The sequence below is a fragment of the Melanerpes formicivorus genome, unplaced genomic scaffold (assembly GCF_026170545.1).
Source record: "Melanerpes formicivorus ecotype bairdi unplaced genomic scaffold, bMelFor1.0.p_v2 SCAF_68, whole genome shotgun sequence".
NCBI classification, from domain to species: domain Eukaryota; kingdom Metazoa; phylum Chordata; class Aves; order Piciformes; family Picidae; genus Melanerpes; species Melanerpes formicivorus.
Genome location: NW_027142420.1, coordinates 208,517 through 235,042, shown reverse-complemented (window position 1 = coordinate 235,042; position 26,526 = coordinate 208,517). Strand labels below are relative to the sequence as shown.

General features: G+C 58.4%; 1 protein-coding gene and 1 long non-coding RNA gene across 2 annotated transcripts; both read left to right on the top strand.

Moving 5' to 3' along the window:
- Positions 1-149: 149 nt before the first annotated feature.
- LOC137453577 (uncharacterized) lies at positions 150-26,526 on the top strand. Its single transcript, XM_068162931.1, has 8 exons — positions 150-304; positions 2,127-2,263; positions 2,621-2,716; positions 4,445-4,551; positions 22,609-22,706; positions 24,954-25,086; positions 25,646-25,903; positions 26,007-26,526. The coding sequence occupies exons 1-7, from the start codon at positions 150-152 to the stop codon at positions 25,757-25,759; spliced, it is 840 nt and encodes a 279-aa protein (XP_068019032.1). The 3' UTR covers positions 25,760-25,903; positions 26,007-26,526.
- On the top strand, positions 10,663-13,065 carry LOC137453583 (uncharacterized). The gene is made up of 3 exons (XR_010990406.1): positions 10,663-10,701; positions 11,513-11,592; positions 12,170-13,065. It is a non-coding gene; the product is annotated as an uncharacterized lncRNA (long non-coding RNA).

Sequence of the window (26,526 nt, the reverse complement as noted above, 5' to 3'; positions counted from 1 at the left end):
GGACTGGAGGCGGGGCTGGAGAGCGACAATTGGATGGCTATAGGAGGGGGCGGGGCTGGAGGAGGGCAGCAGGATGGCTATGGGGGGGCGGGGAATAGCGCAGACTATGTCACGGTGGGCGTGGCCTGAGCAGCTGGGGCAGAGAGGCGATGGCTGCTGATTACGTCAGAGCAAGGGGGCGGAGCGCCCAGGCGGGAGTGGGGAGGAGGGCACCAGGGCTGCCCCGCGCGGTGACATCAGAGAGTGGAGTGGGGCCGCGGGGAGCGCGGGAAAGGGAGAATGGGAGGGGAGAGGAGGAGGAGGGGTGGGAGGGAGAGGCTGGGGGGGGTCATTAGTGGCCACCGTAGCTCATTAGTGGCCACCCAAGCTCGATACTGATCCAGACTCGTCCAGACCGGTCCAAACCGGTCCAAGCCGGTCCAGACCGGTCCAAACTGGTCCAGACCGGTCCGGACCGGCCCAGACCGGTCCAAACCGGTCCAGACCAGTCCAAGCCGGTCCAGACCGGTCCAAACCGGTCCAAACCGGTCGAAACCGGTCCAAACTGGTCCAGATCGGCCCGGACCGGTCCAAGCCGGTCCAGACCGGTCCAAACTGGTCCAGACCAGTCCGGACCGGTCCAAGCCGGTCCAGACCGGTCCAAACCGGCCCAGACCGGCCCAGACCGGTCCAAACCGGTCCAGACCGGTCCAAGCCGGTCCAGACCGGTCCAAACCGGTCGAAACCGGTCCAAACTGGTCCAGACCGGCCCGGACCGGTCCAAACCGGTCCGGACCGGTCCAGACCGGTCCAAACTGGTCCAGACCGGTCGAAACCGGTCCAGACCGGTCCAAGCCGGTCCAGACCGGTCCAAGCCGGTCCAGACCGGTCCAGACCGGTCCAAACCGGTCCGGACCGGTCGAAACCGGTCCAGACCGGTCCAAACCGGTCCAGACTGGTCCAGACAGGTCTAAACCGGTCTGGACCGGTCGAAACCGCTTGAAACTGGTCCAGACCGGTCCAGACCGGTCCAAGCCGGTCCAGACCGGTCCAAACCGGTCCAAACTGGTCCAGACCGGTCCAGACCGGTCCAAGCCGGTCCAGACTGGTCCAAACCGGTCCAGACCGGTCCAGACTGGTCTAGCCCTGGCTCCATACTGGTACATACTGGTACATACTGCTTCCCCCTCTCTTCCTCTCTCCTCCCTTCCCCTTCCTTATTCCTTTCCCACCCTCCCCTCCCCTTTTGCCGCCCACCCCTAACCCCTTTCCCGCCTTTGCGCTTTCCCCTCCCTCCTATTGGCCGCACCGCGCCAGAAGCTCCCTCCCCCTTTTAGCTTGGTGGGGGGAGGGGGCATGGCCAGCCACCCGCCTCCGCTTCACTTTCTCCCTCCCTTATTTGGGGGGGTGGCGTGGCCAGCCCCCCACCTCGCTTCTTCACTGCCCTCCCTTTGTGGGTGTGGCCAGCCGCCCTCCTCCGTTTCACTCTCCCTCCCTTATTTGGGAGGGGGCGTGGCCAGCCAGTCCCATCACAGTGCACTCCCAGTCCTTCGCATTCTCTCCCAGTTCCCTCCCATTCCCATTCCACTACACCCAGTTCCTCCCTGTCCTTTCCCACTCCCTTTCCAAAACCCTTCCAGTGCCCTCCCAGTCCCTTCACTGTTCCCTACCAATTCCCTCCCAGTTTCCTCCCACTCCCTCCCAGTCCCCTCCAATTTCACTCAGATCCTCCCAGTTCCCTCCAAGTCCCCTTCCAGTTTGACCCAGGCCTTTCCCAGTTCCTTCCCAGTCCCCTCCCATCCCTCCCATTCCCTACCACTGCCCTCCCTGTCAATCCCAGTCCACCCAAGCCCCTAACAGTCCATCCCAGTCCCTTTCATTCCCTTCCCAGTTCACTCAGTCCCATCCCAATCCCCTCCCTGTCCCTTCCCTGTCCCTTCCCAATCCCCTTACTGTCCCATCCCACTCCATCCCAGTCCCTGCCAGTCCCTCCCAGTCCATTCCCACTATGTCCCCTCCCTGTCCCTCCAAGTCCCCTACCATACTGTCCCACTCCCTTCCCAGTCCCCTCCCAGTCCCTCCCTGTTTATTCCTGTCCCTTACAGTACCTCCCAATCCCTTCTAGTCCTATCCCAGTATGGGAGGAGACCAGTAGGGACCAGGAGGCACTGGGAGACATGCCTGGACCAGCTGGAGGCATTGCTGGAGCCCTGGGAGACAACTGGAAGCAGCAGGAACTCAACTGGGAGCACTGGGAGACAACTGGGAGAGCACTGTGAGCACTGTGAGTATCTCCACATAACCCCCAGTGCCCCCCTCAGCCCCTCCAGACCTCCTCAAAGTCTTTCCAGAGTCTCTGAGTTCTTCCCAGTGCCATTCAGAGCCCTTCCCAGTACCTCCCAGTTGACCCTTAGAATTTTCCCAGTGCCCCCTCACTCTCCCCCAGTAACCCTCCCCGCCCCAGATCCTTCCACAGCCTCCCAGTGCCCCCCCAACTCCCTTCCAGAGACCTTCCACAGCCTCCCAGTCCTTCCCAGTACTGTCCTGAGACCCTCCCAGTGCCTCCCAGTCCTTTCCCAGTCTGGGAGGAAGCTGGCAGGGGCTGAGAGGCACTGGGAAGGACTGGGAGCCATACCTGCAGCACCTGGAGTCAGTTCTGGAGCCCTGGGAGACAACTGGAAGCAGCAGGAACTCAACTGGGAGCACTGGGAGGAACTGGGAGAGCACTGGGAGCACTGTGAGTATCTCCTCATGACCCGGTGCCCCCCTGAGCCCCTCCAGACCCCCCCAGAGTCATTCCACAGTCTCTGAGTTCTTCCCAGTGCCATTCAGAGCCCTTCCCAGTACCTCCCAGTTAACCCTTACAGTTCTCCAGCACCCCCTCACTCCCCCCAGTAACCCTCCCCCCCCAGATCTTTTCACAGCCTCCCAGTACCTCCCAGTGCCCCCCCAGAGCCCTTAACAGCCTCCCTGTCCTTCACAGTACTGTCCTGAGCCCTTTCCAATTCCCTCCCTGATCCATCCCACTCCATCCCAGTCCCTTCCAACTCTTTTCCCTTCCCATTCCCTTCTTAGTTCCCTCCCAATCCCCTCCCACTGGCTCCCCACTCCCCTCCCAGTCCCGTTGCAGTGCACTCCCAGTCCTTCCCAGTCTCTCCCAGTTCCCTCCCATTCCAGTACACCCAGTTCCTCCCTGTCCTTTCCCACTCCCATCCCAGTCTCTTCCCAGTGCCCCCCCCAGTCCATCCCAGCCCCTCCCAGTTCCTCCCATTCCATCCCAGTCCCTTCACAGTCCCCAACCAGTCCCTTCCCCATCCCTTTCCAGTACCCTCCCAGTTCTACCTGCACTACCTGGCAAGAGCCCTGGTGGACAATTGGAAGCAGTAGCATCCCCACTGGGAGACAACTGGGAAACAACTGGGAGCGTGACCCAGGAATTCCCAGTACCCCCCCTCAGCCCCCCATTTCCCTCCCACAGCCCTTTACAGCCTCCCAGTCCATCCCATTTTCTCCTACACCTTTCCCAGTCTGGGAAGAGACTGGTAGGGACTGGAAGTTTCTGGGAGAGTCTGGGAGCTGTACCTGCAGCACCTGGAGTCAGACCTGGAGCCCTGGGAGACAACTGGAAGCAGCAGGAACCCAACTGGGACAAAACTGGGAGACAGCTGTGAAAGTCCCCTCCCAGTCCCTGCCAGTCCCTCCCAGTCCATTCCCACTATGTCCCCTCCCTGTCCCTCCATGTCCCCTCCCACACTGTCCCACTCCCTTCCCAGTCCCTCCCTGTTTATTCCTGTCCCTCCCAGTACCTCCCAATCCCTTCTAGTCCTATCCCAGTATGGGAGGAGACCAGTAGGGACCAGGAGGCACTGGGAGACATGCCTGGACCAGCTGGAGGCATTGCTGGAGCCCTGGGACACAACTGGAAGCAGCGGGAACCCAACTGGGAGCACTAGGGGTCCCTGGGAGGAACTGGGAGACAACTGGGAGAGCACTGGGAGTATCTCCCCATGACCCCCAGTGCCCCCCTCAGCCCCTCCAGACCGCCCCAAAGTCTTTCCACAGTCTCCGAGTTCTTCCCAGTGCCATTCAGAGCCCTTCCCAGTACCTCCCAGTTAACCCTTAGACTTCCCCAGTGCCCCCTCACTCCCCCCACAGTAACCCTCCCCTCCCAGAGTCCTTTCACAGCCTCCCAGTACTCCCCACTACCTCCCAGTACCTTCCAGTAACCCCCAGTGCCCCCCTGAGCCCTCCCAGTTCCACCGAGGAAGTCCTTCCACAGCCTCCCAGTGACCCTCTGTACCCCACTGAGCATCCCCAATTCCCCCCCAGAGTCCTTCCACAGTCTCCCAGTACCTCCCCACTACTGTCCTGAGCCCCTCCCAGTGCCTCCCAGTCCTTTCCCAGTCTGGGAGGAGGCTGGCAGGGGCTGAGAGGCACTGGGAGAGACTGGGAGCCATACCTGCAGCACCTGGAGTCAGTTCTGGAGCCCTGGGATACAACTGGAAGCATCAGGAACTCAACTGGGAGCACTGGGAGGAACTGGGAGACAACTGGGAGAGCACTGGGAGCACTGTGAGTATCTCCCCATAACCCCCAGTGACCCCTTCACCCCCTGCAGACTGCCCCAAAGTCTCTCCACAGTCTCTGAGTTTTTCCCAGTGCCATTCAGAGCCCTTCCCAGTACCTCCCAGTTAACCCTTATAGTTCTCCAGTGCCCCCTCACTCCCCCCCAGTAACCCTCCCCCCCCAGAGTCCTTCCACAGCCTCCCAGTACCTTCTAGTACTTCCCAGTAACCCCCAGTTCCTCCTAGTACCTCCCAGTCTCACATAATCAACCAGGTTTGAAGAGACCTCAGATCTCATCAATTCCCTCCTATGTCTGCATCCCTATCCCCTCCTCACAATTAAACCATGGCTCCAGCTGCCACATCCAGTTCTTTTTTGGAACACCTCCAGGGATGGGGACTCCACCACCTCCCTGGGCAGCACATTCCAATGGCCAGTTCCTCTTTCTGGGATGAACTTTGTCCTCACCTCTAGCTTAAACCTTCCCTGGCACAGCCTGAGACTGTGTCCTCTTGTTCTGGTACTGGGTGCCTGGGTGAACAGACCAAACCCCACCTGGCTACAATCTGCCCTCAGGTAGTTGTAGAGAGCAAGAAGGTCTCCCCTGAGCCTCCTCTTCTCCAGGCTAAGCAACCCCAGCTCCCTCAGCCTTGCCTCACAGGGCTGTGCTCCAGACCCCTCCCCAGCTTTGTTGCCCTTCTCTGGACACCTTCCAGCATCTCAACATCTTTCCTAAACTGAGGGGCCCAGGAACTGGACCCAGAACTCAAGGTGTGGCCTGACCAGTGCTGAGCACAGGGCAGAATGACCTCCCTGCTCCTGCTGGCCACACTGTTCCTGATGCAGGCCAGGATGTATTTGGCCTTCTTGGCCACCTGGGCACACTGCTGGCTCATGTTCAGCTGGTGTCAACCAGCACCCTCAGGTCCCTTTCTGCCTGGTTCCTCTCCAGCTAGTCTGACCCCAGCCTGTAGCAATGCCTGGGGTTGTTGTGGTAATGTGTAGAACCTGGCACTTGGATGTGTTCAATATCATGCCCTTGGACTCTGCCTGGAGGAAAGCAGAAAGTATCTATGGAAGGTTTCAGGACAGGAAAGAACAACAGGCTGCTGACGACGGAAGAACGGTCTGATGATAAAGAAGAGCTGACTGCAGTAAACAGCCTGAAGTGCGAGACAGAAGGACGCTCGCCTCCGTGCTGGAGAAGCTCAACCTGCTATGGGATGAAGATAATAATGGAGAGCTGCATATCAAAGGAGAAAACTCAATTAGCAGCAGTGGTGCAAGAATGCCAGGGAATTGCTTAGCCTGCTTGATTTTTCCTACATACACTGCTTGTTCTGTACCACTAAACAATTCCTGCTTCACCAACCAGGGAGTCCATGCATGCTTTCCAAACTCTGCCCATCTGTCCAGCCTGTCAGGGTCCCTCTGCTGAGCTCTCCTACCTTCCAGCAGATCAACTCCTGCCCCCAGTTTGGTGTCATCTGCAAAGTTATTGATGATGGACTCGATCCCCTCATCCAGATCATCAATAAAGATATTGAACAGGATGGGACCCAGCACTGATCCCTGGGGGACACCACTAGAGCCCGGCTGCCAGCTGCATGTGGCACCATTCACCACCACTCTCTGGGCCCAGGACTCCAGCCAGTTCCTAACCCAGCACAGAGTGCTCCTGTCCAGGATGTGGGCTGTCAGCTCGGCCAGGAGTTTGTTGTGGCAGACAGTGTCAAAGGCCTTGCTGAAGTCCAGGCAGACTACATCCACAGCCTTCCCCACACCTACCAGGCAGTCACCTGGGCATAGAAGGAGATCTGGAGAGCTGGACCTACTTCAATGAAGAATTGTTGAAGGCTCAGGGACAGGCTGTGCCAATGTGCCAGAAGATGAGCCGCCGGGGCAGACGGCCAGCCTGGATGGTTCATGAACTTTTAATGGAACTGAGGGAAAAAAAGAGGGTGTATCACCTTTGGAAGCGAGGGGAGGCAACCCACAGAATGTTTAAGGATGTTGCTAGGTCTTGTAGGAAGAGAATTAGGGAGGCAAAAGCACACTTGGAGCTTAAACTGGCCTCTACTGTGAAGGACAACAAAAAGTCCTTCTATAAATACATTAATAGTAAGAGGAAGGGGAAGGAAAACCTCCACTCCTTGGTGGATACGGAGGGGAACATTGTAACCAAGGATAAGGAAAAGGCAGAGATACTTAACACCTTCTTTGCCTCAATTTTTACTAGAAGGGCAGAACGTCTTCCTGACAGCTGGCCTGCAGAGCTAGCAGAAGGAGCCAGGGAGCTGCACAGTTTCCCTATGTTCCATGAGGCGGTGGTTGGAACTCTCCTTAGCAGCTTGGATCCCCACAAGTCCATGGGACCAGATGGGATTCATCCTAGGGTGCTGAGAGAGCTGGCAGATGAGCTGGCCAAGCCACTCTCCATAATTTTCCAGCAGTCCTGGCTCACTGGCGAGGTCCCAGAGGACTGGAAGCTGGCCAACGTGGTGCCCATCCATAAGAAGGGCCGGTTGGATGAGCCAGGGAATTACAGGCCTGTCAGCCTGACCTCAGTGCCAGGCAAGATCATGGAACAGGTCATCCTGAGTTCAATAACACAACACTTACAGGATGGCCAAGGGCTCAGGCCTAGCCAGCATGGATTTAGGAAGGGCAGGTCCTGCCTGACCAACCTGATCTCCTTCTATGATCAGGTGACCCGCCTGGTGGATGTGGGGAGGCCTGTTGATGTAGTCTACCTGGACCTCAGCAAGGCCTTTGACACCGTCCCCCATAGCAAACTCCTGGCCAAGCTGTCAGCCCATGGCTTGGACTGGAGCACACTGCGATGGGTTAGGAACTGGCTGGAGGGCCGAGCCCAGAGAGTGGTGGTGAATGGTGCCACATCCAGCTGGCAGCCAGTCACTAGTGGTGTGCCCCAGGGGTCAGTGCTGGGCCCTGTGCTCTTTAACATCTTTATTGATGATCTGGATGAGGGCATTGAGTCCATCATCAGTAAATTTGCTGACGACACCAAGCTGGGGGCAAGAGTTGATCTGCTGGAGGGTAGAGAGGCTCTGCAGAGGGACCTTGACAGGCTGGACAGACGGGCAGAGTCCAAGAGCATGAGATTGAACACATCCAAATGCCGGGTTCTGCACATTGGCCACAGCAACCCCATGCAGTGCTACAGGCTGGGGTCAGAGTGGCTAGAGAGCAGCCAGGCAGAGAGGGACCTGGGGGTGCTGGTTGATGGTAGGCTTAACATGAGCCTGCAGTGTGCCCAGGCAGCCAAGAGGGCCAATGGCATCCTGGCCTGCATCAAGAACAGTGTGGCCAGCAGGAGCAGGGAGGTCATTCTGCCCCTGTACACTGCACTGGTTAGGCCACACCTCGAGTACTGTGTCCAGTTCTGGGCCCCTCAGTTTAGGAAGGAGGTTGACTTGCTGGAACGAGTCCAGAGAAGAGCAACAAAGTTGGTGAGGGGTTTGGAACACAAGCCCTATGAGGAGAGGCTGAGGGAGCTGGGGCTGCTTAGCCTGGAGAAGAGGAGACTCAGGGGTGACCTTATCACTCTCTACAACTACCTGAAGGGAGGTTGTAGACAGGCTGATGATGGTCTCTTCTCCCAGGCACCCAGTACCAGAACAAGAGGACACAGTCTCAGGCTGCGCCAGGGGAGGTTCAGGTTGGATGTTAGGAAGAAGTTCTATACAGAAAGAGTGATTGCGCTATGGAATGGGCTGCCCGGGGAGGTGGTGGAGTCGCCGTCATTGAAGGTGTTCAGAAGGAGACTTGACGGGGTGCTTGGTGCCATGGGTTAGCTGTTTGGGTGGGTTGGATTGGTTGATGGGTTGGACACGATGATCTTGAAGGTCTCTTCCAACCTGGTTTGGTTTATTCTAATAAAGGTTTATTCTAATCAGGTTGGTGAGGCAGGACCTGCCCCTCCCACCAAATCTTTGCTGGCTGGGCCTGAGCCCTTGCCCGTCCTGCAGCTTTGCTGTGATTGCCCCCAGGATGATCTGCTCCATAGTCTTGCCAGGCACTGAGGTCAGGCTTACAGGCCTGGAGTTCCCAGGTTCTTCCCTCCAGCCCTTCTTGTGAATGGCATCACACTGGCAGCTTCCAGCCACCTGGGACCTCTGTGGTCATGCAGGACTGGTGGCAAATGTTGGACAGTGGCTTGGAGCTCATCTGCCAGAGCTCTCTGCCCTGGGATGGATCCCATCTAGTGCCATAGACTTGTGAGGGTCCCAGTGGTATCCCAGTCCCTCCCAGTTCTTTCCCAGTCCTTCTCAGTCACCCCTAGTCCTTCCAACTTCCATCCCAGTTCCTCCCATTTCCTTCCCATTCCCTCCCATTCCCTTTGGAATTCCTTACAGTCCCTCCCATTCCTCTCCCGGTCCTTCCCAATCTCCTTCCACTCCCTTCCAAGTCTCTCCCAGTCCCTTCTCAGTCCTGTCCCCATCCCCATCCCTCCCAATCCTCTCCCAGTGTCCTCCCAGTCCCATCCCAGTCACTCCCAGTCCCCTCCCAGTCTCTCCTAGTCCTTTCCCAGTTCCTCTCAATCCCTCCCAGTCTCCTTCTCATCTTGCAGCGTGGCAGATTTCCCGGAGTGGGAAAGCAGAGCCGCGCTCCCTTTGGTCAGTACAGTTTAGGTGGGAAGTGCTTCCACTGGCTCCATTGGTCCAGATCACCCCAGTTTGGGCTCTGTTTACTTTGGGGCCGTTTGGGCCCATTTAGGGTCCTGTTTGGGACGTTTTTCCCAGTTGTTCCCAGTCCCTTCCAGTTCCCTCGGAGCTCTCTCACAGTTCTCCCCAGTGCCTCCCACTTGAGCTTCCACTACCTCTTAGTCTCTACCAGTTTCCTCCCAGTTTTCTTTCAGTCTCTGACAGTTTCCTCCTCCTTCCCTCCCAGATTCCACCTCGTGCCCTCCCAGTCACTCCCAGTTTCTTCCCAGTCGCTTCTAAGTTCTCTGCCAGTCCTTTGGTGGGAGGAAACTGTTGGGACCGGGAGGAGGCCATTACTGTGTAGTTTGGTAATACTGACGGCTGCAGCTGGTGCTGAGCTAAACAGAATGATCACAGAAGGCTTTTGCTCTGAAGCCAGAGCTGCCTGCTGGGGGAACGAACGTTTTTCTGACAGCTCTTGGAGGAACATTTCTGTACAGGTGTTCCCCAGGGCTCCTCAGCTGCTCAGAACTCAACGTGTTGTCTTGGAGGGGAATAAAACCCATGGAAAGCTGAGCGTGAGGTGACAAAGCAGGCGCCGCCTCCCCCAGCGCGGCGCCGCCTCCCCCAGCGCGGCGCCGCCTCCCCCAGCGCGGCGCCGCCTCCCCCAGCGCGGCGCCGCCTCCCCCAGCGCGGCGCCGCCTCCCCCAGCGCGGCGCCGCCTCCCCCAGCGCGGCGCCGCCTCCCCCAGCGCGGCGCCGCCTCCCCCAGCGCGGCGCCGCCTCCCCCAGCGCGGCGCCGCCTCCCCCAGCGCGGCGCCGCCTCCCCCAGCGCGGCGCCGCCTCCCCCAGCGCGGCGCCGCCTCCCCCAGCGCGGCGCCGCCTCCCCCAGCGCGGCGCCGCCTCCCCCAGCGCGGCGCCGCCTCCCCCAGCGCGGCGCCGCCTCCCCCAGCGCGGCGCCGCCTCCCCCAGCGCGGCGCCGCCTCCCCCAGCGCGGCGCCGCCTCCCCCAGCGCGGCGCCGCCTCCCCCAGCGCGGCGCCGCCTCCCCCAGCGCGGCGCCGCCTCCCCCAGCGCGGCGCCGCCTCCCCCAGCGCGGCGCCGCCTCCCCCAGCGCGGCGCCGCCTCCCCCAGCGCGGCGCCGCCTCCCCCAGCGCGGCGCCGCCTCCCCCAGCGCGGCGCCGCCTCCCCCAGCGCGGCGCCGCCTCCCCCAGCGCGGCGCCGCCTCCCCCAGCGCGGCGCCGCCTCCCCCAGCGCGGCGCCGCCTCCCCCAGCGCGGCGCCGCCTCCCCCAGCGCGGCGCCGCCTCCCCCAGCGCGGCGCCGCCTCCCCCAGCGCGGCGCCGCCTCCCCCAGCGCGGCGCCGCCTCCCCCAGCGCGGCGCCGCCTCCCCCAGCGCGGCGCCGCCTCCCCCAGCGCGGCGCCGGGTGCTTTAAAACAGCTCGGTGCTGGGTCGTGGCTGGTAGAGGTTGGAGCTTCTCTGCTGTGTCCCAGGTCGGTGCTAGTCTCTGCTGCTTTGTGGGGTTTCTCTATAGCAGCCGCTGGAGCTGCGCGGGACTTGGGGGGGTGGCTGCCGGCGGGGCAGCGCGGGGCTTTGGGGGGGTGGAGGCGGCGGCGGCGGCCGGCGGGGTGTGTCCGGGTTCGGCCGGCGGGGCTCTGCGGGGGTGGCGGCTGCTGCCTCAACTGTACCCAGAGATACATGGAACTCTGGGCTGCAGCTGGTGCCCAGATCAAAGACAGCTTTGTCTCTAAGGCCAGTGCTTCTCTGCTGAGTGGGGCCCTCTTTGAAGGTTTTTCCATTTGTATTGAAAACTAAGAAACAAAAAGAAAAAGCCCCAAAGAAACAAAGAAGGGCAACCCCCCCTCCCATGACAGACAAAAAGGAAGGTCTACTGTTTTTATGTGATACACATGTTATATTTATGCTTTGAAACCCTTTTTGCTCTCCCTAGAATTTGCTTTTACATTCCAGAAGCTCTCCTGTTTAAGTGGATGTAGAAGAATAGTATTATGTGGGAAGGTGTTTTGGCATAGCTTTGGAAGACTATGGGGAAGATTTGCCTTTGCTCGAGTCAGAGAAAGCTATGTTTTGCCTTTGACTCTGAGAGTAATGTAAACACTTTGGAACCGAAGGAGAGAAACTGGGCAGAGTTTGGTTGGACGTGTTAAAATAGTTTTGTTGTTACGACCTACTGTATGCCTTAATTACACGTATGCCAGTAGAAAATGCCCAACTGAGATGTGCCACGTGTGCCTTCTGATTAGACTATATAACTTTGCTGTATAATGTAATAAATGTCTTCAGCTGCTTACATCTGGCCCAGAAAGCACTGCTCGAAGTAATTAAAACATCAATACTACAACAAATGGTCACCCTGGACAGAGGTAAGTGACTGGGGAAACTGAGGGTCGGTGCCTCCTGTTGAGGAGCACGTATGGGTAATCAAAGAACAAAAGAAGATAACTTGATATTCAGAGTCATTTACTTACATCTTGGAGGGAAAAAAAAGGGCAACAATGTAGAATGAAAAGACATGGGAGCGGGGAGGGATGGCGGCAACAAAAGTAAACAAAATTGTTACATCTTCCCATACAACACGGGGACTAATTAAAGATTCTTTAGATCAATTAGCAGAGCATTATAAAGCTGTTACAATAGTAATGCCATTTCACCAGAACAAAGCTCTTCTTTGACATCTACGCCCCTCAGCCCCTCTCCCCCACCATGGCCACTAAGCTCACCTGCACCCCTGGAGCTGCAGTCACTGGCACCTGGCCAATAGCACCAGCAGCCCACTCCCCCCCTGCTGCTGGACACCCTCCCACTAACTCAAAAGTTTTTCCATGTGTTTTAATTGTGGACAGAAGGGACACTTTAGGCAAAAAGCATGACTTGGGAGAAGATGACTGTCCTAGAAGCCTGTAAGAAACACTGATTGCCAGACACTTTTGTGTACTTTAGGAACTGCTGCTGTAAGTTGTATGCACTGACATCCAGCAATATGGAGAGAGAAGAGACAGTGGCATCTGCTACAAGCACCTCGAGTTTTAGGCTCAAAAACATCAGTGTAGCTCAAAATTGCTGCTATCACCTCCTATGGAAGTCTCCATGCCTTCAGGGAATCCTACATTTGACCTGGAGGCTGCCTGGAAGGGCAGCTGGTGTGAATTCGGTGGCTTTCTCCCCCCCCCCTTTTCCCCCCCCTCTCTTTGTCCCTATGGTGCCTTTGCTAGCCGGCCGCCTCCCCCCCCCCCATTTCTCCCCCCCTTTCTGATAACCTCTCTAGTCTATGAAAGTTGTGTTCTGATTTAAAGCAACAATGATTATTTCATTATTTCTGATTGTGATGTGTTTTAGAGATTTTTTTTTTTTGTTTTTAATAGTTGTTTTACCTGTAAGCATAATGAATAGTAAGTATTTAGTATTTATAAGTATTAAGTAATGAGTGATTGTACTAAGGTGTTAGGATAAGAGTTTGATATAGGGATATTATAAAATGAGTTTTTTTTCTTTTATTCAAAATCGTTTTAAGAGAAGGATTATATATATTAAAGAAAAAAAGGATGCATATTTTATAACTAAGGTTGGATGTGTTAAAATAGTTTTATTGCAACCTATTGTATGCCTTAATTACACGTATGCCAGCAGAAAATGCCCAATTGAGATGTGCCACATGTGCCTTCTGATTAGACTATATGACTTTCCTGTATAATGTAATAAATGTCTTCAGCTGCTTACATCTGGCCCAGAAAGCACTGCTCGAAGTAAAACCTCTATACTACAGTGTTAATTTGTAAGAAGGGAGGCTTTGAAATGGGGTACGTGGGGTTCTCAAATATATAAATGTGCAGTGTGTATCTATCATATGGAAAGAGTGGCTTTTTAAAAGTATCGATTTTGTTGTCGATTGGTTGTTTTTTATGTGAATGGAAAACCCTCTGAACAGAGGCTGGCTGAGCCTGATAGGAAAAATTAACCTTTTTGTATAAAATAAGAATTAACATGGGAAAAGATTAACCTTTTATATAACCCTCGGCTGGGCTCGGCTCCCTTCGGCGGCTCGGCTGGGCTCGGCTCCCTTCGGCGGCTCGGCTGGGCTCGGCTCCCTTCGGCGGCTCGGCTGGGCTCGGCTCCCTTCGGCGGCTCGGCTGGGCTCGGCTCCCTTCGGCTCGGCTCGGCTGGGCTCGGCTCCCTTCGGCTCGGCTCGGCTAGGCTCGGCTCCCTTCGGCTCGGCTCGGCTGGGCTCGGCTCCCTTCGGCTCGGCTCGGCTGGGCTCGGCTCCCTTCGGCTCGGCTCGGCTGGGCTCGGCTCCCTTCGGCTCGGCTCGGCTGGGCTCGGCTCCCTTCGGCGGCTCGGCTCGGCTGGGCTCGGCTCCCTTCGGCGGCTCGGCTCGGCTGGGCTCGGCTCCCTTCGGCGGCTCGGCTCGGCTGGGCTCGGCTCCCTTCGGCGGCTCGGCTCGGCTGGGCTCGGCTCCCTTCGGCTCCTCGGCTCGGCTCGGCTCGGCTCCCTTCGGCTCCTCGGCTCGGCTCGGCTCGGCTCCCTTCGGCTCCTCGGCTCGGCTCGGCTCGGCTCCCTTCGGCTCCTCGGCTCGGCTCGGCTCGGCTCCCTTCGGCTCCTCGGCTCGGCTCGGCTCGGCTCCCTTCGGCTCCTCGGCTCGGCTCGGCTCGGCTCCCTTCGGCTCCTCGGCTCGGCTCGGCTCGGCTCCCTTCGGCTCCTCGGCTCGGCTCGGCTCGGCTCCCTTCGGCTCCTCGGCTCGGCTCGGCTCCCTTCGGCGCCGCCCTCCCCGTGACAGCGCCTGCCCTTCCCAAGATGGCGCCGCCCTCCCCGTGACGGCGCCTGCCCTTCCCAAGATGGCGCCGCCCTCGCCCCCTCGGCTCCGACCTAGCCAGCGTAACCCTCGTCCCCTCTGCTTTCTCCGCTCCGCATCATCTCAGTGTAGACTCTGCTGCTCTCTGGAGTTGTTTTGTCCCTGCTGCAGGACTCTGCCACGGGTCTGGGGGTGTGCAGCAGTGAGGGGGGGGGTGGGTGTCGATTTGCCGCGGTCGGGAGCAGTCTGCTCCCAGTTCACGAGCTGTTCTCCTGTCTCTCCCAGCTCTTGCAGGCTGACCCCAATGCCCCCAGACTCGCCCAGCGATCCCAGGGTGAACCCAGCGCCACCCAGTCTCTGCCAGTGCTCCCGGAAACTGCAAAATCCCTCTCCAGTCCTCCCAGGAACACAGTGAGTGACCTCCTGTCCCACGCGGTGCTGCCAGTAAAACCTCTCCGATCCCATTCTCGGTGATCTCCTAGGAACAACAGTGCTCCCAGGAACTCCAAGATCTCCCTCAAGGGCTCCCAGTACTGCAATGTGTTCTCCCAGTCCCCCCCAGTATTTCCCAGTCCCTTCCCAGTTTGTCCCTGTCCCTCCCAGCTTGTCCCAGTCTGTAACAATCGCTTTGCTATCCCTACCAAGTCCCTTCCCACACTGTCCCAGTCCCTTCCCAGTCCATTCCCAGTTTCATTCCCAGTCCTTTCCCACTGCATCCCAGTCCCTTCCCCGTACTCTCCCATTCCCAGCCAAGTCCCTTCCCAGTTCCCTTCCAGTCCCTCCCAATTTCTCCCACTACCTCCCAGTTCTTCTTAGTCCCTTGCCAGTCCCCTCCAGGTCCTTTCCAGTCCATCCCATTCCCACCCAGTCCCTTCCCCGTCCTATCCCAGTCCATACCACTCCATCCCGGGCCCTCCCAGTCCCTTCCCATTCCCTTCTCAGTTCCCTCCCATTCCGTCCCAGTCTCTCCCCCCCCATTCCTGTCCATCCCAGCCCCTCCCATTCCCTCCCCGTCGCCTCCCAGTCCGCCCAGTGCCCTCCAAGTCCCCTCCCAGATTGTCACAGGCCCTTCCCAGTCCCTTCAAAGTTTATCCCAGTGCCTACTCAGTTCCATCCCAGTCCATCCCACTCCACCCAGTCTCTCCCACTCCCCTCTTAGTCCCTTCCCAGTTCCCTTCCCAGTTCCCTTCCCAGTTCCCTTCCCAGTTCCCTTCCCAGTTCCCTTCCCAGTTCCCTTCCCAGTTCCCTTCCCAGTTCCCTTCCCAGTTCCCTTCCCAGTTCCCTTCCCAGTTCCCTTCCCAGTTCCCCCATTTCCTCCCAGTCCCTTTTCAGTCCCTTCCCAGGCCCTCCAAGTTTCCTCCCACTCCCTCCCGGTCCCCTCCCAGTCCTTCCAAGTGCCCTCCCAGGTCCTCCAAGTCCCCTCCCACTTAGTTCTTGGCCCTTCTTTCCCAGTTTGTCCCTGTCTCTTCTCACTCCCCTCCTTGTCCTCTCCTTGTTCCCTCCTTCTTCTCTCCTTGTCCTTTCCATGTCCGTTCTTTTTCCCTTCCCAGTTCCATCCCAGTCCCCTCCCACTTAGTTCCAGGCCCTTCCCTGTCCCTTCCCACTCCCCTCCCTCCCTGTCCCTTCCCACTCCCCTCCCTCCCTGTCCCTTCCCACTCCCCTCCCTCCCTGTCCCTTCCCACTCCCCTCCCTCCCTGTCCCTTCCCACTCCCCTCCCTCCCTGTCCCTTCCCACTCCCCTCCCTCCCTGTCCCTTCCCACTCCCCTCCCTCCCTGTCCCTTCCCACTCCCCTCCCTCCCTGTCCCTTCCCACTCCCCTCCCTCCCTGTCCCTTCCCACTCCCCTCCCTCCCTGTCCCTTCCCACTCCCCTCCCTCCCTGTCCCTTCCCACTCCCCTCCCTGTCCCTTCCCACTCCCCTCCCTGTCCCTTCCCACTCCCCTCCCTGTCCCTTTCTTGTCGCCTCCGTGTTGCTTCCTTGTCCCTTCCTTGTTCCCTCCCAGTTTGTCCCAGGACCTTCCCAGTCCCCTCCCAGTCCACCCAGTTCCTCCCAGTCCCTTTTCAATCCCTTCCCAGGCCCTCCAAGTTTCCTCCCACTACATCCCAGCCCCTCCCATTCCTTCCTGGTCCTTCCCAGTGCCCTCCCAGGTCCTCCCAGTTCCCTCCAAGTCCCCTCCCAGTTAGTTCCAGGCCCTTCCCAGTCCCTTCCCAGTTTGTCCCAGTCCCTTCTCAGGTCCCTCCCAGTCCCATCCTAATCCCCTCCCAGTCCCTTCCCACTGCCCTTCCTTGTGCATTCCCAGTTCCCTCCCAGTTTGTCCCAGGACCTACTCAGTCCCTCCCAGTCCCTTCCCAGGCCCTCCCAGATTCCTCCCATTCCCTCCCAGTTCCCTCCAAGTCCCCTCCCACTTAGTTCCAGGCCCTTCCCAGTCCCTTCCCAGTTTGACCCAGTCCACCCATTCCCTCCCACTCCCCCCCACTCCCTTCCCAGTCCCTTTCCATTACCCTCCCACTCCCCTCCCACTCCCTTCCCATTAGCCTTCCAGTGCCCTCCCAGTTGCCTCCCAGTTTATCCCAGTCCCTTTCCTGGTCCTCCCAGTTTCCTACCAGTCCCTCCCATTCCCTCCCGGTCTCCTCCCGTTCCTCCCAGTCTCTTCCCATTCCCTTTCCAGTGGTCACCCAGTCTTTCCCAGTGCCCTCCCATTTCACTTGGGTCCTCCCACTTCCCTCCAAGTCCCTTCCCAGTCCCTTCCCACTCCCCTCCCTGTCCATTCCTGGTCCCTTCCCAGTTCCCTTCCAGTCCCCTCCCAGTTTGTCCCAGTCCACCCAGTTCCTCCCAAGCCCTTTCCCGTCCCTCCCGTTCCCTCCCATTCCCTCCCAGGTCTTCGCAGTTCCCTCCAAGTCCCCTCCCAGTTAGTTCCAGGCCCTTCCCAGTCCCTTCAAAGTTTATCCCAGTGCCTACTCAGTTCCTTCCAGTCCCTTCCCAGGCCCTCCAAGTTTCCTCCCACTACATCCCAGCCCCTCCCATTCCTTCCTGGTCCTTCCCAGTGCCCTCCTAGGTCCTCCCAGTTCCCTCTAAGTCCCCTCCCACTTAGTTCCAGGCCCTTCCCAGGCCATTCCCAGTGTCCTCCCACTCCATTCCAGTCCCTCCCATTCCTCTCTAGTCCACCCACTTCCTCCAGTCCCTTCCCAGGCCCTCCCAGATTCCTCCCATTCCCTCCAAGTCCCCTCCCACTTAGTTCCAGGCCCTTCCCAGTCCCTTCCCAGTTTGACCCAGTTCACCCACTCCCCCCCACTCTCCCCCACTCCCTTCCCAGTCCCTTTCCATTACCCTCCCACTCCCTTCCCATTAGCCTTCCAGTGCCCTCCCAGTCCCTTTCCTGGTCCTCCCAGTTTGCTACCAGTCCCTCCCATTCCCTCCCGGTCTCCTCCCAGTCCCCTCCCAGTCTCTTCCCATTCCCTTTCCAGTGCCCTCCCAGTCCCTCCCAGTGCCCTCCCATTTCACTCGGGTCCTCCCACTTCCCTCCACGTCCGCTCCCAGTGTGTCCCAGTCCCTTCCCAGTTTCTCCCAGTCTGTTCCCACTCCCCTCCCAGTCCCTTCCCACTCCCCTCCCTGTCCATTCCTTGTCCCCCCCCATCCCTTCCTTGTCCCCTCCCAGTCCCCCCCCCCAGTCCACCCATTTCCTCCCAGTCCCTTTCCAGTCCCTTCCCAGGCCCTCCAAGTTTCCTCCCACTCCCTCCCGGTCTCCTCTCACTCCCTCTCACTCCCTTCCCACTCCCCTCCCTGTCCCTTCCTTGTCGCCTCCGTGTTGCTTCCCTGTCCCTTCCTTGTCGCCTCCGTGTTGCTTCCTTGTCCCTTTCTTGTTCCATCCCAGTCCCCTCCCATTTTGTCCCAGGACCTTCCCATTCCCTCCCGGTCTCCTCCCAGTCCCCTCCCAGTCTCTTCCCATTCCCTTTCCAGTGCCCTCCCAGTCCCTCCCAGTGCCCTCCCATTTCACTCGGGTCCTCCCACTTCCCTCCACGTCCGCTCCCAGTGTGTCCCAGTCCCTTCCCAGTTTCTCCCAGTCTGTTCCCACTCCCCTCCCAGTCCCTTCCCACTCCCCTCCCTGTCCATTCCTTGTCCCCCCCCATTCCCTTCCTTGTCCCCTCCCAGTCCCCCCCCCAGTCCACCCATTTCCTCCCAGTCCCTTTCCAGTCCCTTCCCAGGCCCTCCAAGTTTCCTCCCACTCCCTCCCGGTCTCCTCTCACTCCCTCTCACTCCCTTCCCACTCCCCTCCCTGTCCCTTCCTTGTCGCCTCCGTGTTGCTTCCCTGTCCCTTCCTTGTCGCCTCCGTGTTGCTTCCTTGTCCCTTTCTTGTTCCATCCCAGTCCCCTCCCATTTTGTCCCAGGACCTTCCCATTCCCTCCCGGTCTCCTCCCAGTCCACCCAGTTCCTCCCAGTCTCTTCCCATTCCCTTCCCAGTGGTCACCCAGTCTTTCCCAGTGCCCTCCCATTTCACTCGGGTCCTCCCACTTCCCTTCAAGTCCCCTCCCAGTGTGTCCCAGTCCCTTCCCAATCCCCTCCCAGTCCCTTCCCACTCCCCTCCCTGTCCATTCCTTGTCCCTTCCCAGTTCCCTTCCAGTCCCCTCCCAGTTTGTCCCAGTCCCCTCCTAGTCCACCCACTTCCTCCCAGGCCCTTTCCAGTCCCCTTCCAGGCCCTCCAAGTTTCCTCCCATTCCTTCCCAGTGCCCTCCTAGGTCCTCCCAGTTCCCTCCAAGTCCCCTCCCAGTTAGTTCCAGGCCCTTCCCAGTCCCTTCCCAATCCCCTCCCAGTCCCATCCCAATCCCCTCCCAGTCCCATCCCAATCCCCTCCCAGTCCCTTCCCAGGTCCCTCCCAGTCCCATCCCAATCCCCTCCCAGTCCCTTCCCACTGCCCTTCCTTGTGCATTCCCAGTTCCCTCCCAGTTTGTCCCAGGACCTACCCAGTGCCTTCTCAGTCCCTCCCAGGTCCTTTCCAGTTCCTTCCCAGGCCCTCCCATTCCCTCCCAGTTCCCTCCAAGTCCCCTCCCACTTAGTTCCAGGGCCTTCCCAGTCCCTTCCCAGTTTGACCCAGTCTACCCATCCCCTCCCACTCCCTTCCCAGTCCCTTTCCAATACCCTCTCACTCCCCTCCCGCTCCCTTTCCATTAGCCTTCCAGTGCCCTCCCAGTCGCCTCCCAGTTTGTCCCAGTCCCTTTCCTGGCCCTCCCAGTTTCCTACCAGTCCCTCCCATTCCCTCCCGGTCTCCTCCCAGTCCACCCAGTTCCTCCCAGTCCCCTCCCAGTCTCTTCCCATTCCCTTTCCAGTGGTCACCCAGTCTTTCCCACTGCCCTCCCAGTCCCTCCAGGTCCCCTCCCACACTGTCCCACTCCCTTCCCAGTCCCCTCCCAGTCCCTCCCTGTTTATTCCTCTCCCTCCCAGTACCTCCCAATCCCTTCTAGTCCTATCCCAGTATGGGAGGAGACCAGTAGGGACCAGGAGGCACGGGGAGACATACCTGGACCAGGTGGAGGCATTGCTGGAGCCCTGGGACACAACTGGAAGCAGCAGAAACCCAACTGGGAGCACTAGGGGTCCCTGGGAGGAACTGGGAGACAACTGGGAGAATCTCCCCATGACCCCCAGTGCCCCCCTGAGCCCCTCCAGACCGCCCCAAAGTCTTTCCACAGTCTCTGAGTTCTTCCCAGTGCCATGTAGAGCCCTTCCCAGTACCTCCCAGTTAACACTTAGACTTCCCCAGTGCCCCCTCACTCCCCCCCAGTAACTCTCCCCCCCCAGATCCTTCCAAAGCCTCCCAGTGCCCCCCCAATTCCCCTCCAGAGCTGTTAACAGCCTCCCAGTCCTTCCCACTACTGTCCTGAGCCCTTTCCAGTACCCTCCCAGTCCTTTTCCAATTCCCTCCCTGATCCATCCCACTCTATCCCTGTCCCTTCCCAATCCCCTCCCTGTCCCCTCCCAGTCCCTTCCAACTCTTTTCCCTTCCCATTCCCTTCTTAGTTCCCTCCCAATCCCCTCCCACTGGCTCCCCACTCCCCTCCCAGTCCCGTCGCAGTGCACTCCCAGTCTCTCCCAGTTCCCTCCCATTCCCATCCCAGTACACCCATTTGCTCCCTGTCCTTTTCCACTCCCATCCCAGTCCCCTCCCAGTTCTACCTGCACTACCTGGCAAGAGCCCTGGTGGACAATTGGAAGCAGTAGCATCCCCACTGGGAGACAACTGGGAAACAACTGGGAGCGTGACCCAGGAATTCCCAGTACCCCCCCTCAGCCCCCCATTTCCCTCCCACAGCCCTTTACAGCCTCCCAGTCCATCCCATTTTCTCCTACAGTCTGGGAGGAGACTGGTAGGGACTGGAAGTTTCTGGGAGAGTCTGGGAGCCATACCTGCAGCACCTGGAGTCAGACCTGGAGCCCTGGGAGACAACTGGAAGCAGCAGGAACCCAACTGGGACAAAACTGGGAGACAGCTGTGAAAGTCCCCTCCCAGTCCCTGCCAGTCCCTCCCAGTCCATTCCCACTATGTCCCCTCCCTGTCCCTCCATGTCCCCTCCCATACTGTCCCACTCCCCTCCCAGTCCCTCCCTGTTTATTCCTGTCCCTCCCAGTACCTCCCAATCCCTTCTAGTCCTATCCCAGTATGGGAGGAGACCAGTAGGGACCAGGAGGCACTGGGAGACATACCTGGACCAGCTGGAGGCATTGCTGGAGCCCTGGGACACAACTGGAAGCAGCGGGAACCCAACTGGGAGCACTAAGGGGTCCCTGGGAGGAACTGGGAGACAACTGGGAGAGCACTGGGAGTATCTCCCCATGACCCCCAGTGCCCCCTGAGCCCCTCCAGATGGCCCCAAAGTCTTTCCACAGTCTCTGAGTTCTTCCCAGTGCCATGTAGAGCCCTTCCCAGTACCTCCCAGTTAACCCTTAGAATTTTCCCAGTGCCCCCTCACTCCCCCCCCATAACCTTCCCCCCACCAGAGGTCTTCCACAGCCTCCCAGTACCTCCCAGTACTGTCCTGAACCCCTCCCAGTGCCTCCCAGTCCTTTCCCAGTCTGGGAGGAAGCTGGTAGGGGCTGAGAGGCACTGGGAGGGACTGGGAGCCATACCTGCAGCAGCTGGAGTCAGTTCTGGAGCCCTGGGAGACAACTGGAAGCAGCAGGAACCCAACTGGGAGCACTGGGAGGAACTGGGATACAACTGGGAGAGAACTGGGAGCACTGGGAGTATCTCCCCATAACCCCTAGTGCCCCCCTGAGCCCTTCCAGACCGCCCCAAAGTCTTTCCACAGTCTCTGAGTTCTTCCCAGTGCCATTCAGAGCCCTTCCCAGTACCTCCCACTTAACCCTTAGAATTTTCCCAGTGCCCCCTCACTCTCCCCCAGTAACCCTCCCCCCACCAGAGTCCTTCTACAGCCTCCCAGTACCTCCCAGTGCCCCCCCAATTCCCCCCCAGAGCCCTTAACAGTCTCCCTGTCCTTCCCTGTACTGTCCTGAGCCCTTTCCAGTCCCTTCCCAGTCCCTTCTCACTTCCCTCGCAGTCCCCTCCCATTCCTCCCAGTCCTTCCCAATGCCCTCCCTTTCCATCCAATTCCCGTCCCAGGCCCTTCCAACTCTTTTCCCTTCCCATTCCCTTCTTAGTTCCCTCCCACTCCCCTCCCACTGGCTCCCCACTCCCCTCCCAGTCCCGTCGCAGTGCACTCCCAGTCCTTCCCAGTCTCTCCCAGTTCCCTCCCATTCCATCCCAGTCCCTTTGCAGTCCCCAACCAGTGCCTTCCCCATCCCTTTCCAGTCCCCTCCCAGTCATACCTGCACTACCTGGCAAGAGCCCTGGTGGACAATTGGAAGCAGTAGCATCCCCACTGGGAGACAACTGGGAAACAACTGGGAGTACTGGGAGCATGACCCAGGAATTCCCAGCACCCCCCTCAGTCCCCCATTTCCCTCCCACAGCCCTTTACAGCCTCCCAGTCCATTCCCACTATGTCCCCTCCCTGTCCCTCCACGTCCCCTCCCACACTGTCCCACTCCCTCCCCAGTCCCCTCCCAGTCCCTCCCTGTTTATTCCTGTCCCTCCCAGTACCTCCCAATCCCTTCTAGTCCTATCCCAATATGGGAGGAGACCAGTAGGGACCAGGAGGCACTGGGAGACATGCCTGAACCAGCTGGAGGCATTGCTGGAGCCCTGGGACACAACTGGAAGCAGCAGGAACCCAACTGGGAGCACTAGGGGTCCCTGGGAGGAACTGGGAGACAACTGGGAGAGCACTGGGAGTATCTCCCCATGACCCCCAGTGCCCCCCTGAGCCCCTCCAGACCGCCCCAAAGTCTTTCCACAGTCTCCGAGTTCTTCCCAGTGCCATGTAGAGCCCTTCCCAGTACCTCCCAGTTAACCCTTAGAATTTTCCCAGTGTCCCCTCACTCTCCCCCCCATAACCTTCCCCCCACCAGAGGTCTTCCACAGCCTCCCAGTACCTTCCAGTACTGTCCTGAACCCCTCCCAGTGCCTCCCAGTCCTTTCCCAGTCTGGGAGGAATCTGGTAGGGGCTGAGAGGCACTGGGAGGGACTGGGAGCCATACCTGCAGCACCTGGAGTCAGTTCTGGAGCCCTGGGAGACAACTGGAAGCAGCAGGAACCCAACTGGGAGCAACTGGGAGACAACTGGGAGAGCACTGGGAGCACTGTGAGTATCTCCCCATAACCCCAAGTGCCCCCCTCAGCCCCTCCACACTGCCCCAGAGTCTTTCCACAGTCTCTGAGTTCTTCCCAGTGCCATTCAGAGCCCTTCCCAGTACCTCCCAGTTAACCCTTAGAATTTTCCCAGTGCCTCCTCACTCCCCCCCAGTAACCTTCCCCCTCAGAGTCCTTCCACAGCCTCCCAGTACCTCCCAGTACTGTCCTGAGCCCCTCCCAGCCCTTTGCCACTCCCTTACCGCTCCCTTTCCAGCCTGGTTCCTCTCCAGCTAGTCTGACCCCAGCCTGTAGCAATGCCTGGGGTTGTTGTGGTAATGTGTAGAACCTGGCACTTGCATGTGTTCAATATCATGCCCTTGGACTCTGCCTGGAGGAAAGCAGAAAGTATCTATGGAAGGTTTCAGGACAGGAAAGAAAAACAGGCTGCTGACGACGGAAGAACGGTCTGATGATAAAGAAGAGCTGACTGCAGTAAACAGCCTGAAGCGCGAGACAGAAGGACGCTCGCCTCCGTGCTGGAGAAGCTCAACCTGCTATGGGATGAAGATAATAATGGAGAGCTGCATATCAAAGGAGAAAACTCAATTAGCAGCAGTGGTGCAAGAATGCCAGGGAATTGCTTAGCCTGCTTGATTTTTCCTACATACACTGCTTGTTCTATACCACTAAACAATTCCTGCTTCACCAACCAGGGAGTCCATGCATGCTTTCCAAACTCTGCCCATCTGTCCAGCCTGTCAGGGTCCCTCTGCTGAGCTCTCCTACCTTCCAGCAGATCAACTCCTGCCCCCAGCTTGGTGTCATCTGCAAAGTTATTGATGATGGACTTGCTCCCCTCATCCAGATCATCAATACAGATATTGAACAGGATGGGACCCAGCACTGATCCCTGGGGGACACCACTAGTGCCCGGCTGCCAGCTGCATGTGGCACCATTCACCACCACTCTCTGGGCCCAGGACTCCAGCCAGTTCCTAACCCAGCACAGAGTGCTCCTGTCCAGGATGTGGGCTGTCAGCTCGGCCAGGAGTTTGTTGTGGCAGACAGTGTCAAAGGCCTTGCTGAAGTCCAGGCAGACTACATCCACAGCCTTCCCCACACCTACCAGGCAGTCACCTGGGCATAGAAGGAGATCAGGTTGGTGAGGCAGGACCTGCCCCTCCCACCAAATCTTTGCTGGCTGGGCCTGAGCCCTTGCCCGTCCTGCAGCTTTGCTGTGATTGCCCCCAGGACGATCTGCTCCATAGTCTTGCCAGGCACTGAGGTCAGGCTTACAGGCCTGGAGTTCCCAGGTTCTTCCCTCCAGCCCTTCTCGTGAATGGCATCACACTGGCAGCTTCCAGCCACCTGGGACCTCTGTGGTCATGCGGGACTGGTGGCAAATGTTGGGCAGTGGCTTGGAGCTCATCTGCCAGAGCTCTCTGCCCTGGGATGGATCCCATCTGGTGCCATAGACTTGTGAGGGTCCCAGTGGTATCCCAGTCCCTTCCAGTTCTTTCCCAGTCCTTCTCAGTCACATTTTTCTGACAGCTCTTGGAAGAACATTTCTGTACCGGTGTTCCCCAGGGCTCCTCAGCTGCTCATAACTCAACAATCTTGGAGGGGAATAAAACCCATGGAAAGCTGAGCGTGAAGTGACAAAGCAGGCACCACCCCCGCCCCGGGTGGCACCGCACCCACCCAGGGTGGCACCGCCCTTCCCAGGGTGGCACCGCCCTTCCCAGGGTGGCACCGCCCTTCCCAGGGTGGCACCGCCCCCCAGCGCGGCACCGCCTCCACCCATGTGGCACCGCCCCCCAGCGTGGCACCGCCCCCCAGCGTGGCACCGCCCCCCCCCAGCCTGAACCCCACCCCCCAGCGTGGCACCGCCCTCAACAACATGGCGCCGGATGCTTTAAAACGGCTTAGTGCAGGGTCGTGGCTGGTAGAGGTTGGAGCTCCTCCGCTGTGTCCCAGGTCAGTGCTAGTCTCTGCTGCTTTGTGGGGTTTCTCTATAGCAGCCGCTGGAGCTGCGCGGGGCTTTGGCGGGGTGGCCGCCGGCGGGGCTGCGCGAGGCTTTGGGGGCTGGCCGCGGCGGCCGGCGGGGCAGCGCCGGGCTTTGGGGGGGTGGCGGCTGCTGCCTCAACTGTACCCAGAGATACCTGTAACTCTGTGCTTCTAGTGCATGCAATAATGACGGAAGTGTGGAGCTGTAAGTGATAACAGAATTGGCCCTTTATCTCTTTTTCTTTTCTAGTACACCCAGTGTTTCCCCACTCCTGTTAGGAGTCTTGTCTGCAGGACTCTTGCTGTTCTCCACATGTGGGGTGTGTGTGTATGTCTACATCAGGAGCAGTCTATACGTTGTGCTTTGGAGAACAAGACCACAAGTAAGTCTGCTTTGTGTTGCACTCATGAGGAATGAGCTGCCCTGGGAGGTGATGGAGTCACCATCACTGCAAGTGTTTAAAGTAAGACTGGATGAGGCACTGAGTACCATGGTTTGGTTGACTAGATGGTGGTGGGTGATAGGTTGGACTCAGTGTTCTGGAAGGTCTTTTCCAACCTGGTTAAGTCTGTATTCTATTCTGCTTTCCCGATTGCTCCCAGCATGGCCCCTGTGTTCTCCCTCTTCTTCCCAGTAACTCCAAAATCCTTTTCTAGTGCTCCCAGTGCCTTCCCAAGTCTCCCAGTGGGGCCCCAGATCTTCCCTCAGTGGGGAAGTGTTCTCCCAGCATGCCAAACTCTCTTCTTGGTGCTCCAAGTACCACCAGATGCTGACTGTGTGTTTTGGGACAGCATCAGTTCACAGCTCTGTGAGTTAAATGAACGCTGAAGGGAGAACAAAGGATTTTGTGGTATTTTTATTGAATGCATGCTAACCTCCTCACAGCTTTACAATGTGAGTAACTGAGATCTGTTCTTTGCTTTTTGCTTTATTCTTTTCAGATTGACTCTTTGCTTTCCACTTCATTAACCGAGCAAGCAAGACGTGCAGCAGCGACACGGTCGGCACAAGGGCTACGGCTGCTGCGACGGTACAGCCTCGCCCTGCCAGCCTAGCAGGGGATCTCCTGCTTGGTTTGTGTGGGCTCCAGGTAGGGTTTGATCTGTCAGTCAGGAAGGAAAGGCTGAAAAAGAAACTGCTCAGTCCACGCTTTTACTGAGGAGCTGAAACTTTTTCCAGTGTAGACTCCAACCGAGCAGGTAGGTAAGCAAGCAGAAGTCCTCTGATGGGTATAATGGGAGTGGCAAAGAGACTTCCCTTGTTTCCAGTGTGGACAACCTCTTGTTTGTCCCCTGACCCCAGGAGCTTCTCACAGGGGCTGTGTTCCTCACTAACAGCAAGGCTGCGCTCGGCCCCTGGGGATGCTGCAACCGTAGCAGAGAAGTTGTGCTCCTGGCAGTTCTCTCTCCACCTGGATCAGGATGAAGGTGCAGGCCATTGATCTGCAGCTAGGCACCGCTGGGAGCTGCAGCTGGTGCCCAGATCAAAGACAGCTTTGTCTCTAAGGCCAGTGCTTCTCTGCAGAGAAACCAAGATTTCTCTGTAGGTGTTGCCCAGGGTTCCTCATCTGCTCAGAATGCCCAGCTCCAGTGCCAGGCTGATGTCCCCTCACAGCCGTCACTCTGTCGGTGCTTGCCTAGAAGTGCCGGAAATCTTCCTGGAACTATTGGAGAAAAGGAAGCTTTATCTGTCTCTGTTTGCAGTGCCCTGAGAAGGACTTGTACCGACACAGGCTCAGAAAGCTGAAACAAAACAATGAGAGCAACAGATGGAAGAGATGGGTTGATTGTCAGCAAGAAATGCACCAACTGCAAGGTGATTA

What these genes read in the sequence shown, in the direction of transcription:
- LOC137453577 (XM_068162931.1), top strand. Translation starts at nt 150, where the DNA reads ATGGCTGCTGATTACGTCAGAGCAAGGGGGCGGAGCGCCCAGGCGGGA. An exon ending in GGGAGAGCACTGGGAGCACT is followed by an intron (nt 2,717 to 4,444) that starts GTGAGTATCTCC and finishes CCATACCTGCAG; the next exon opens with CACCTGGAGTCAGTTCTGGA. An exon ending in TTTGGAGAACAAGACCACAA is followed by an intron (nt 25,087 to 25,645) that starts GTAAGTCTGCTT and finishes TATTCTTTTCAG; the next exon opens with ATTGACTCTTTGCTTTCCAC.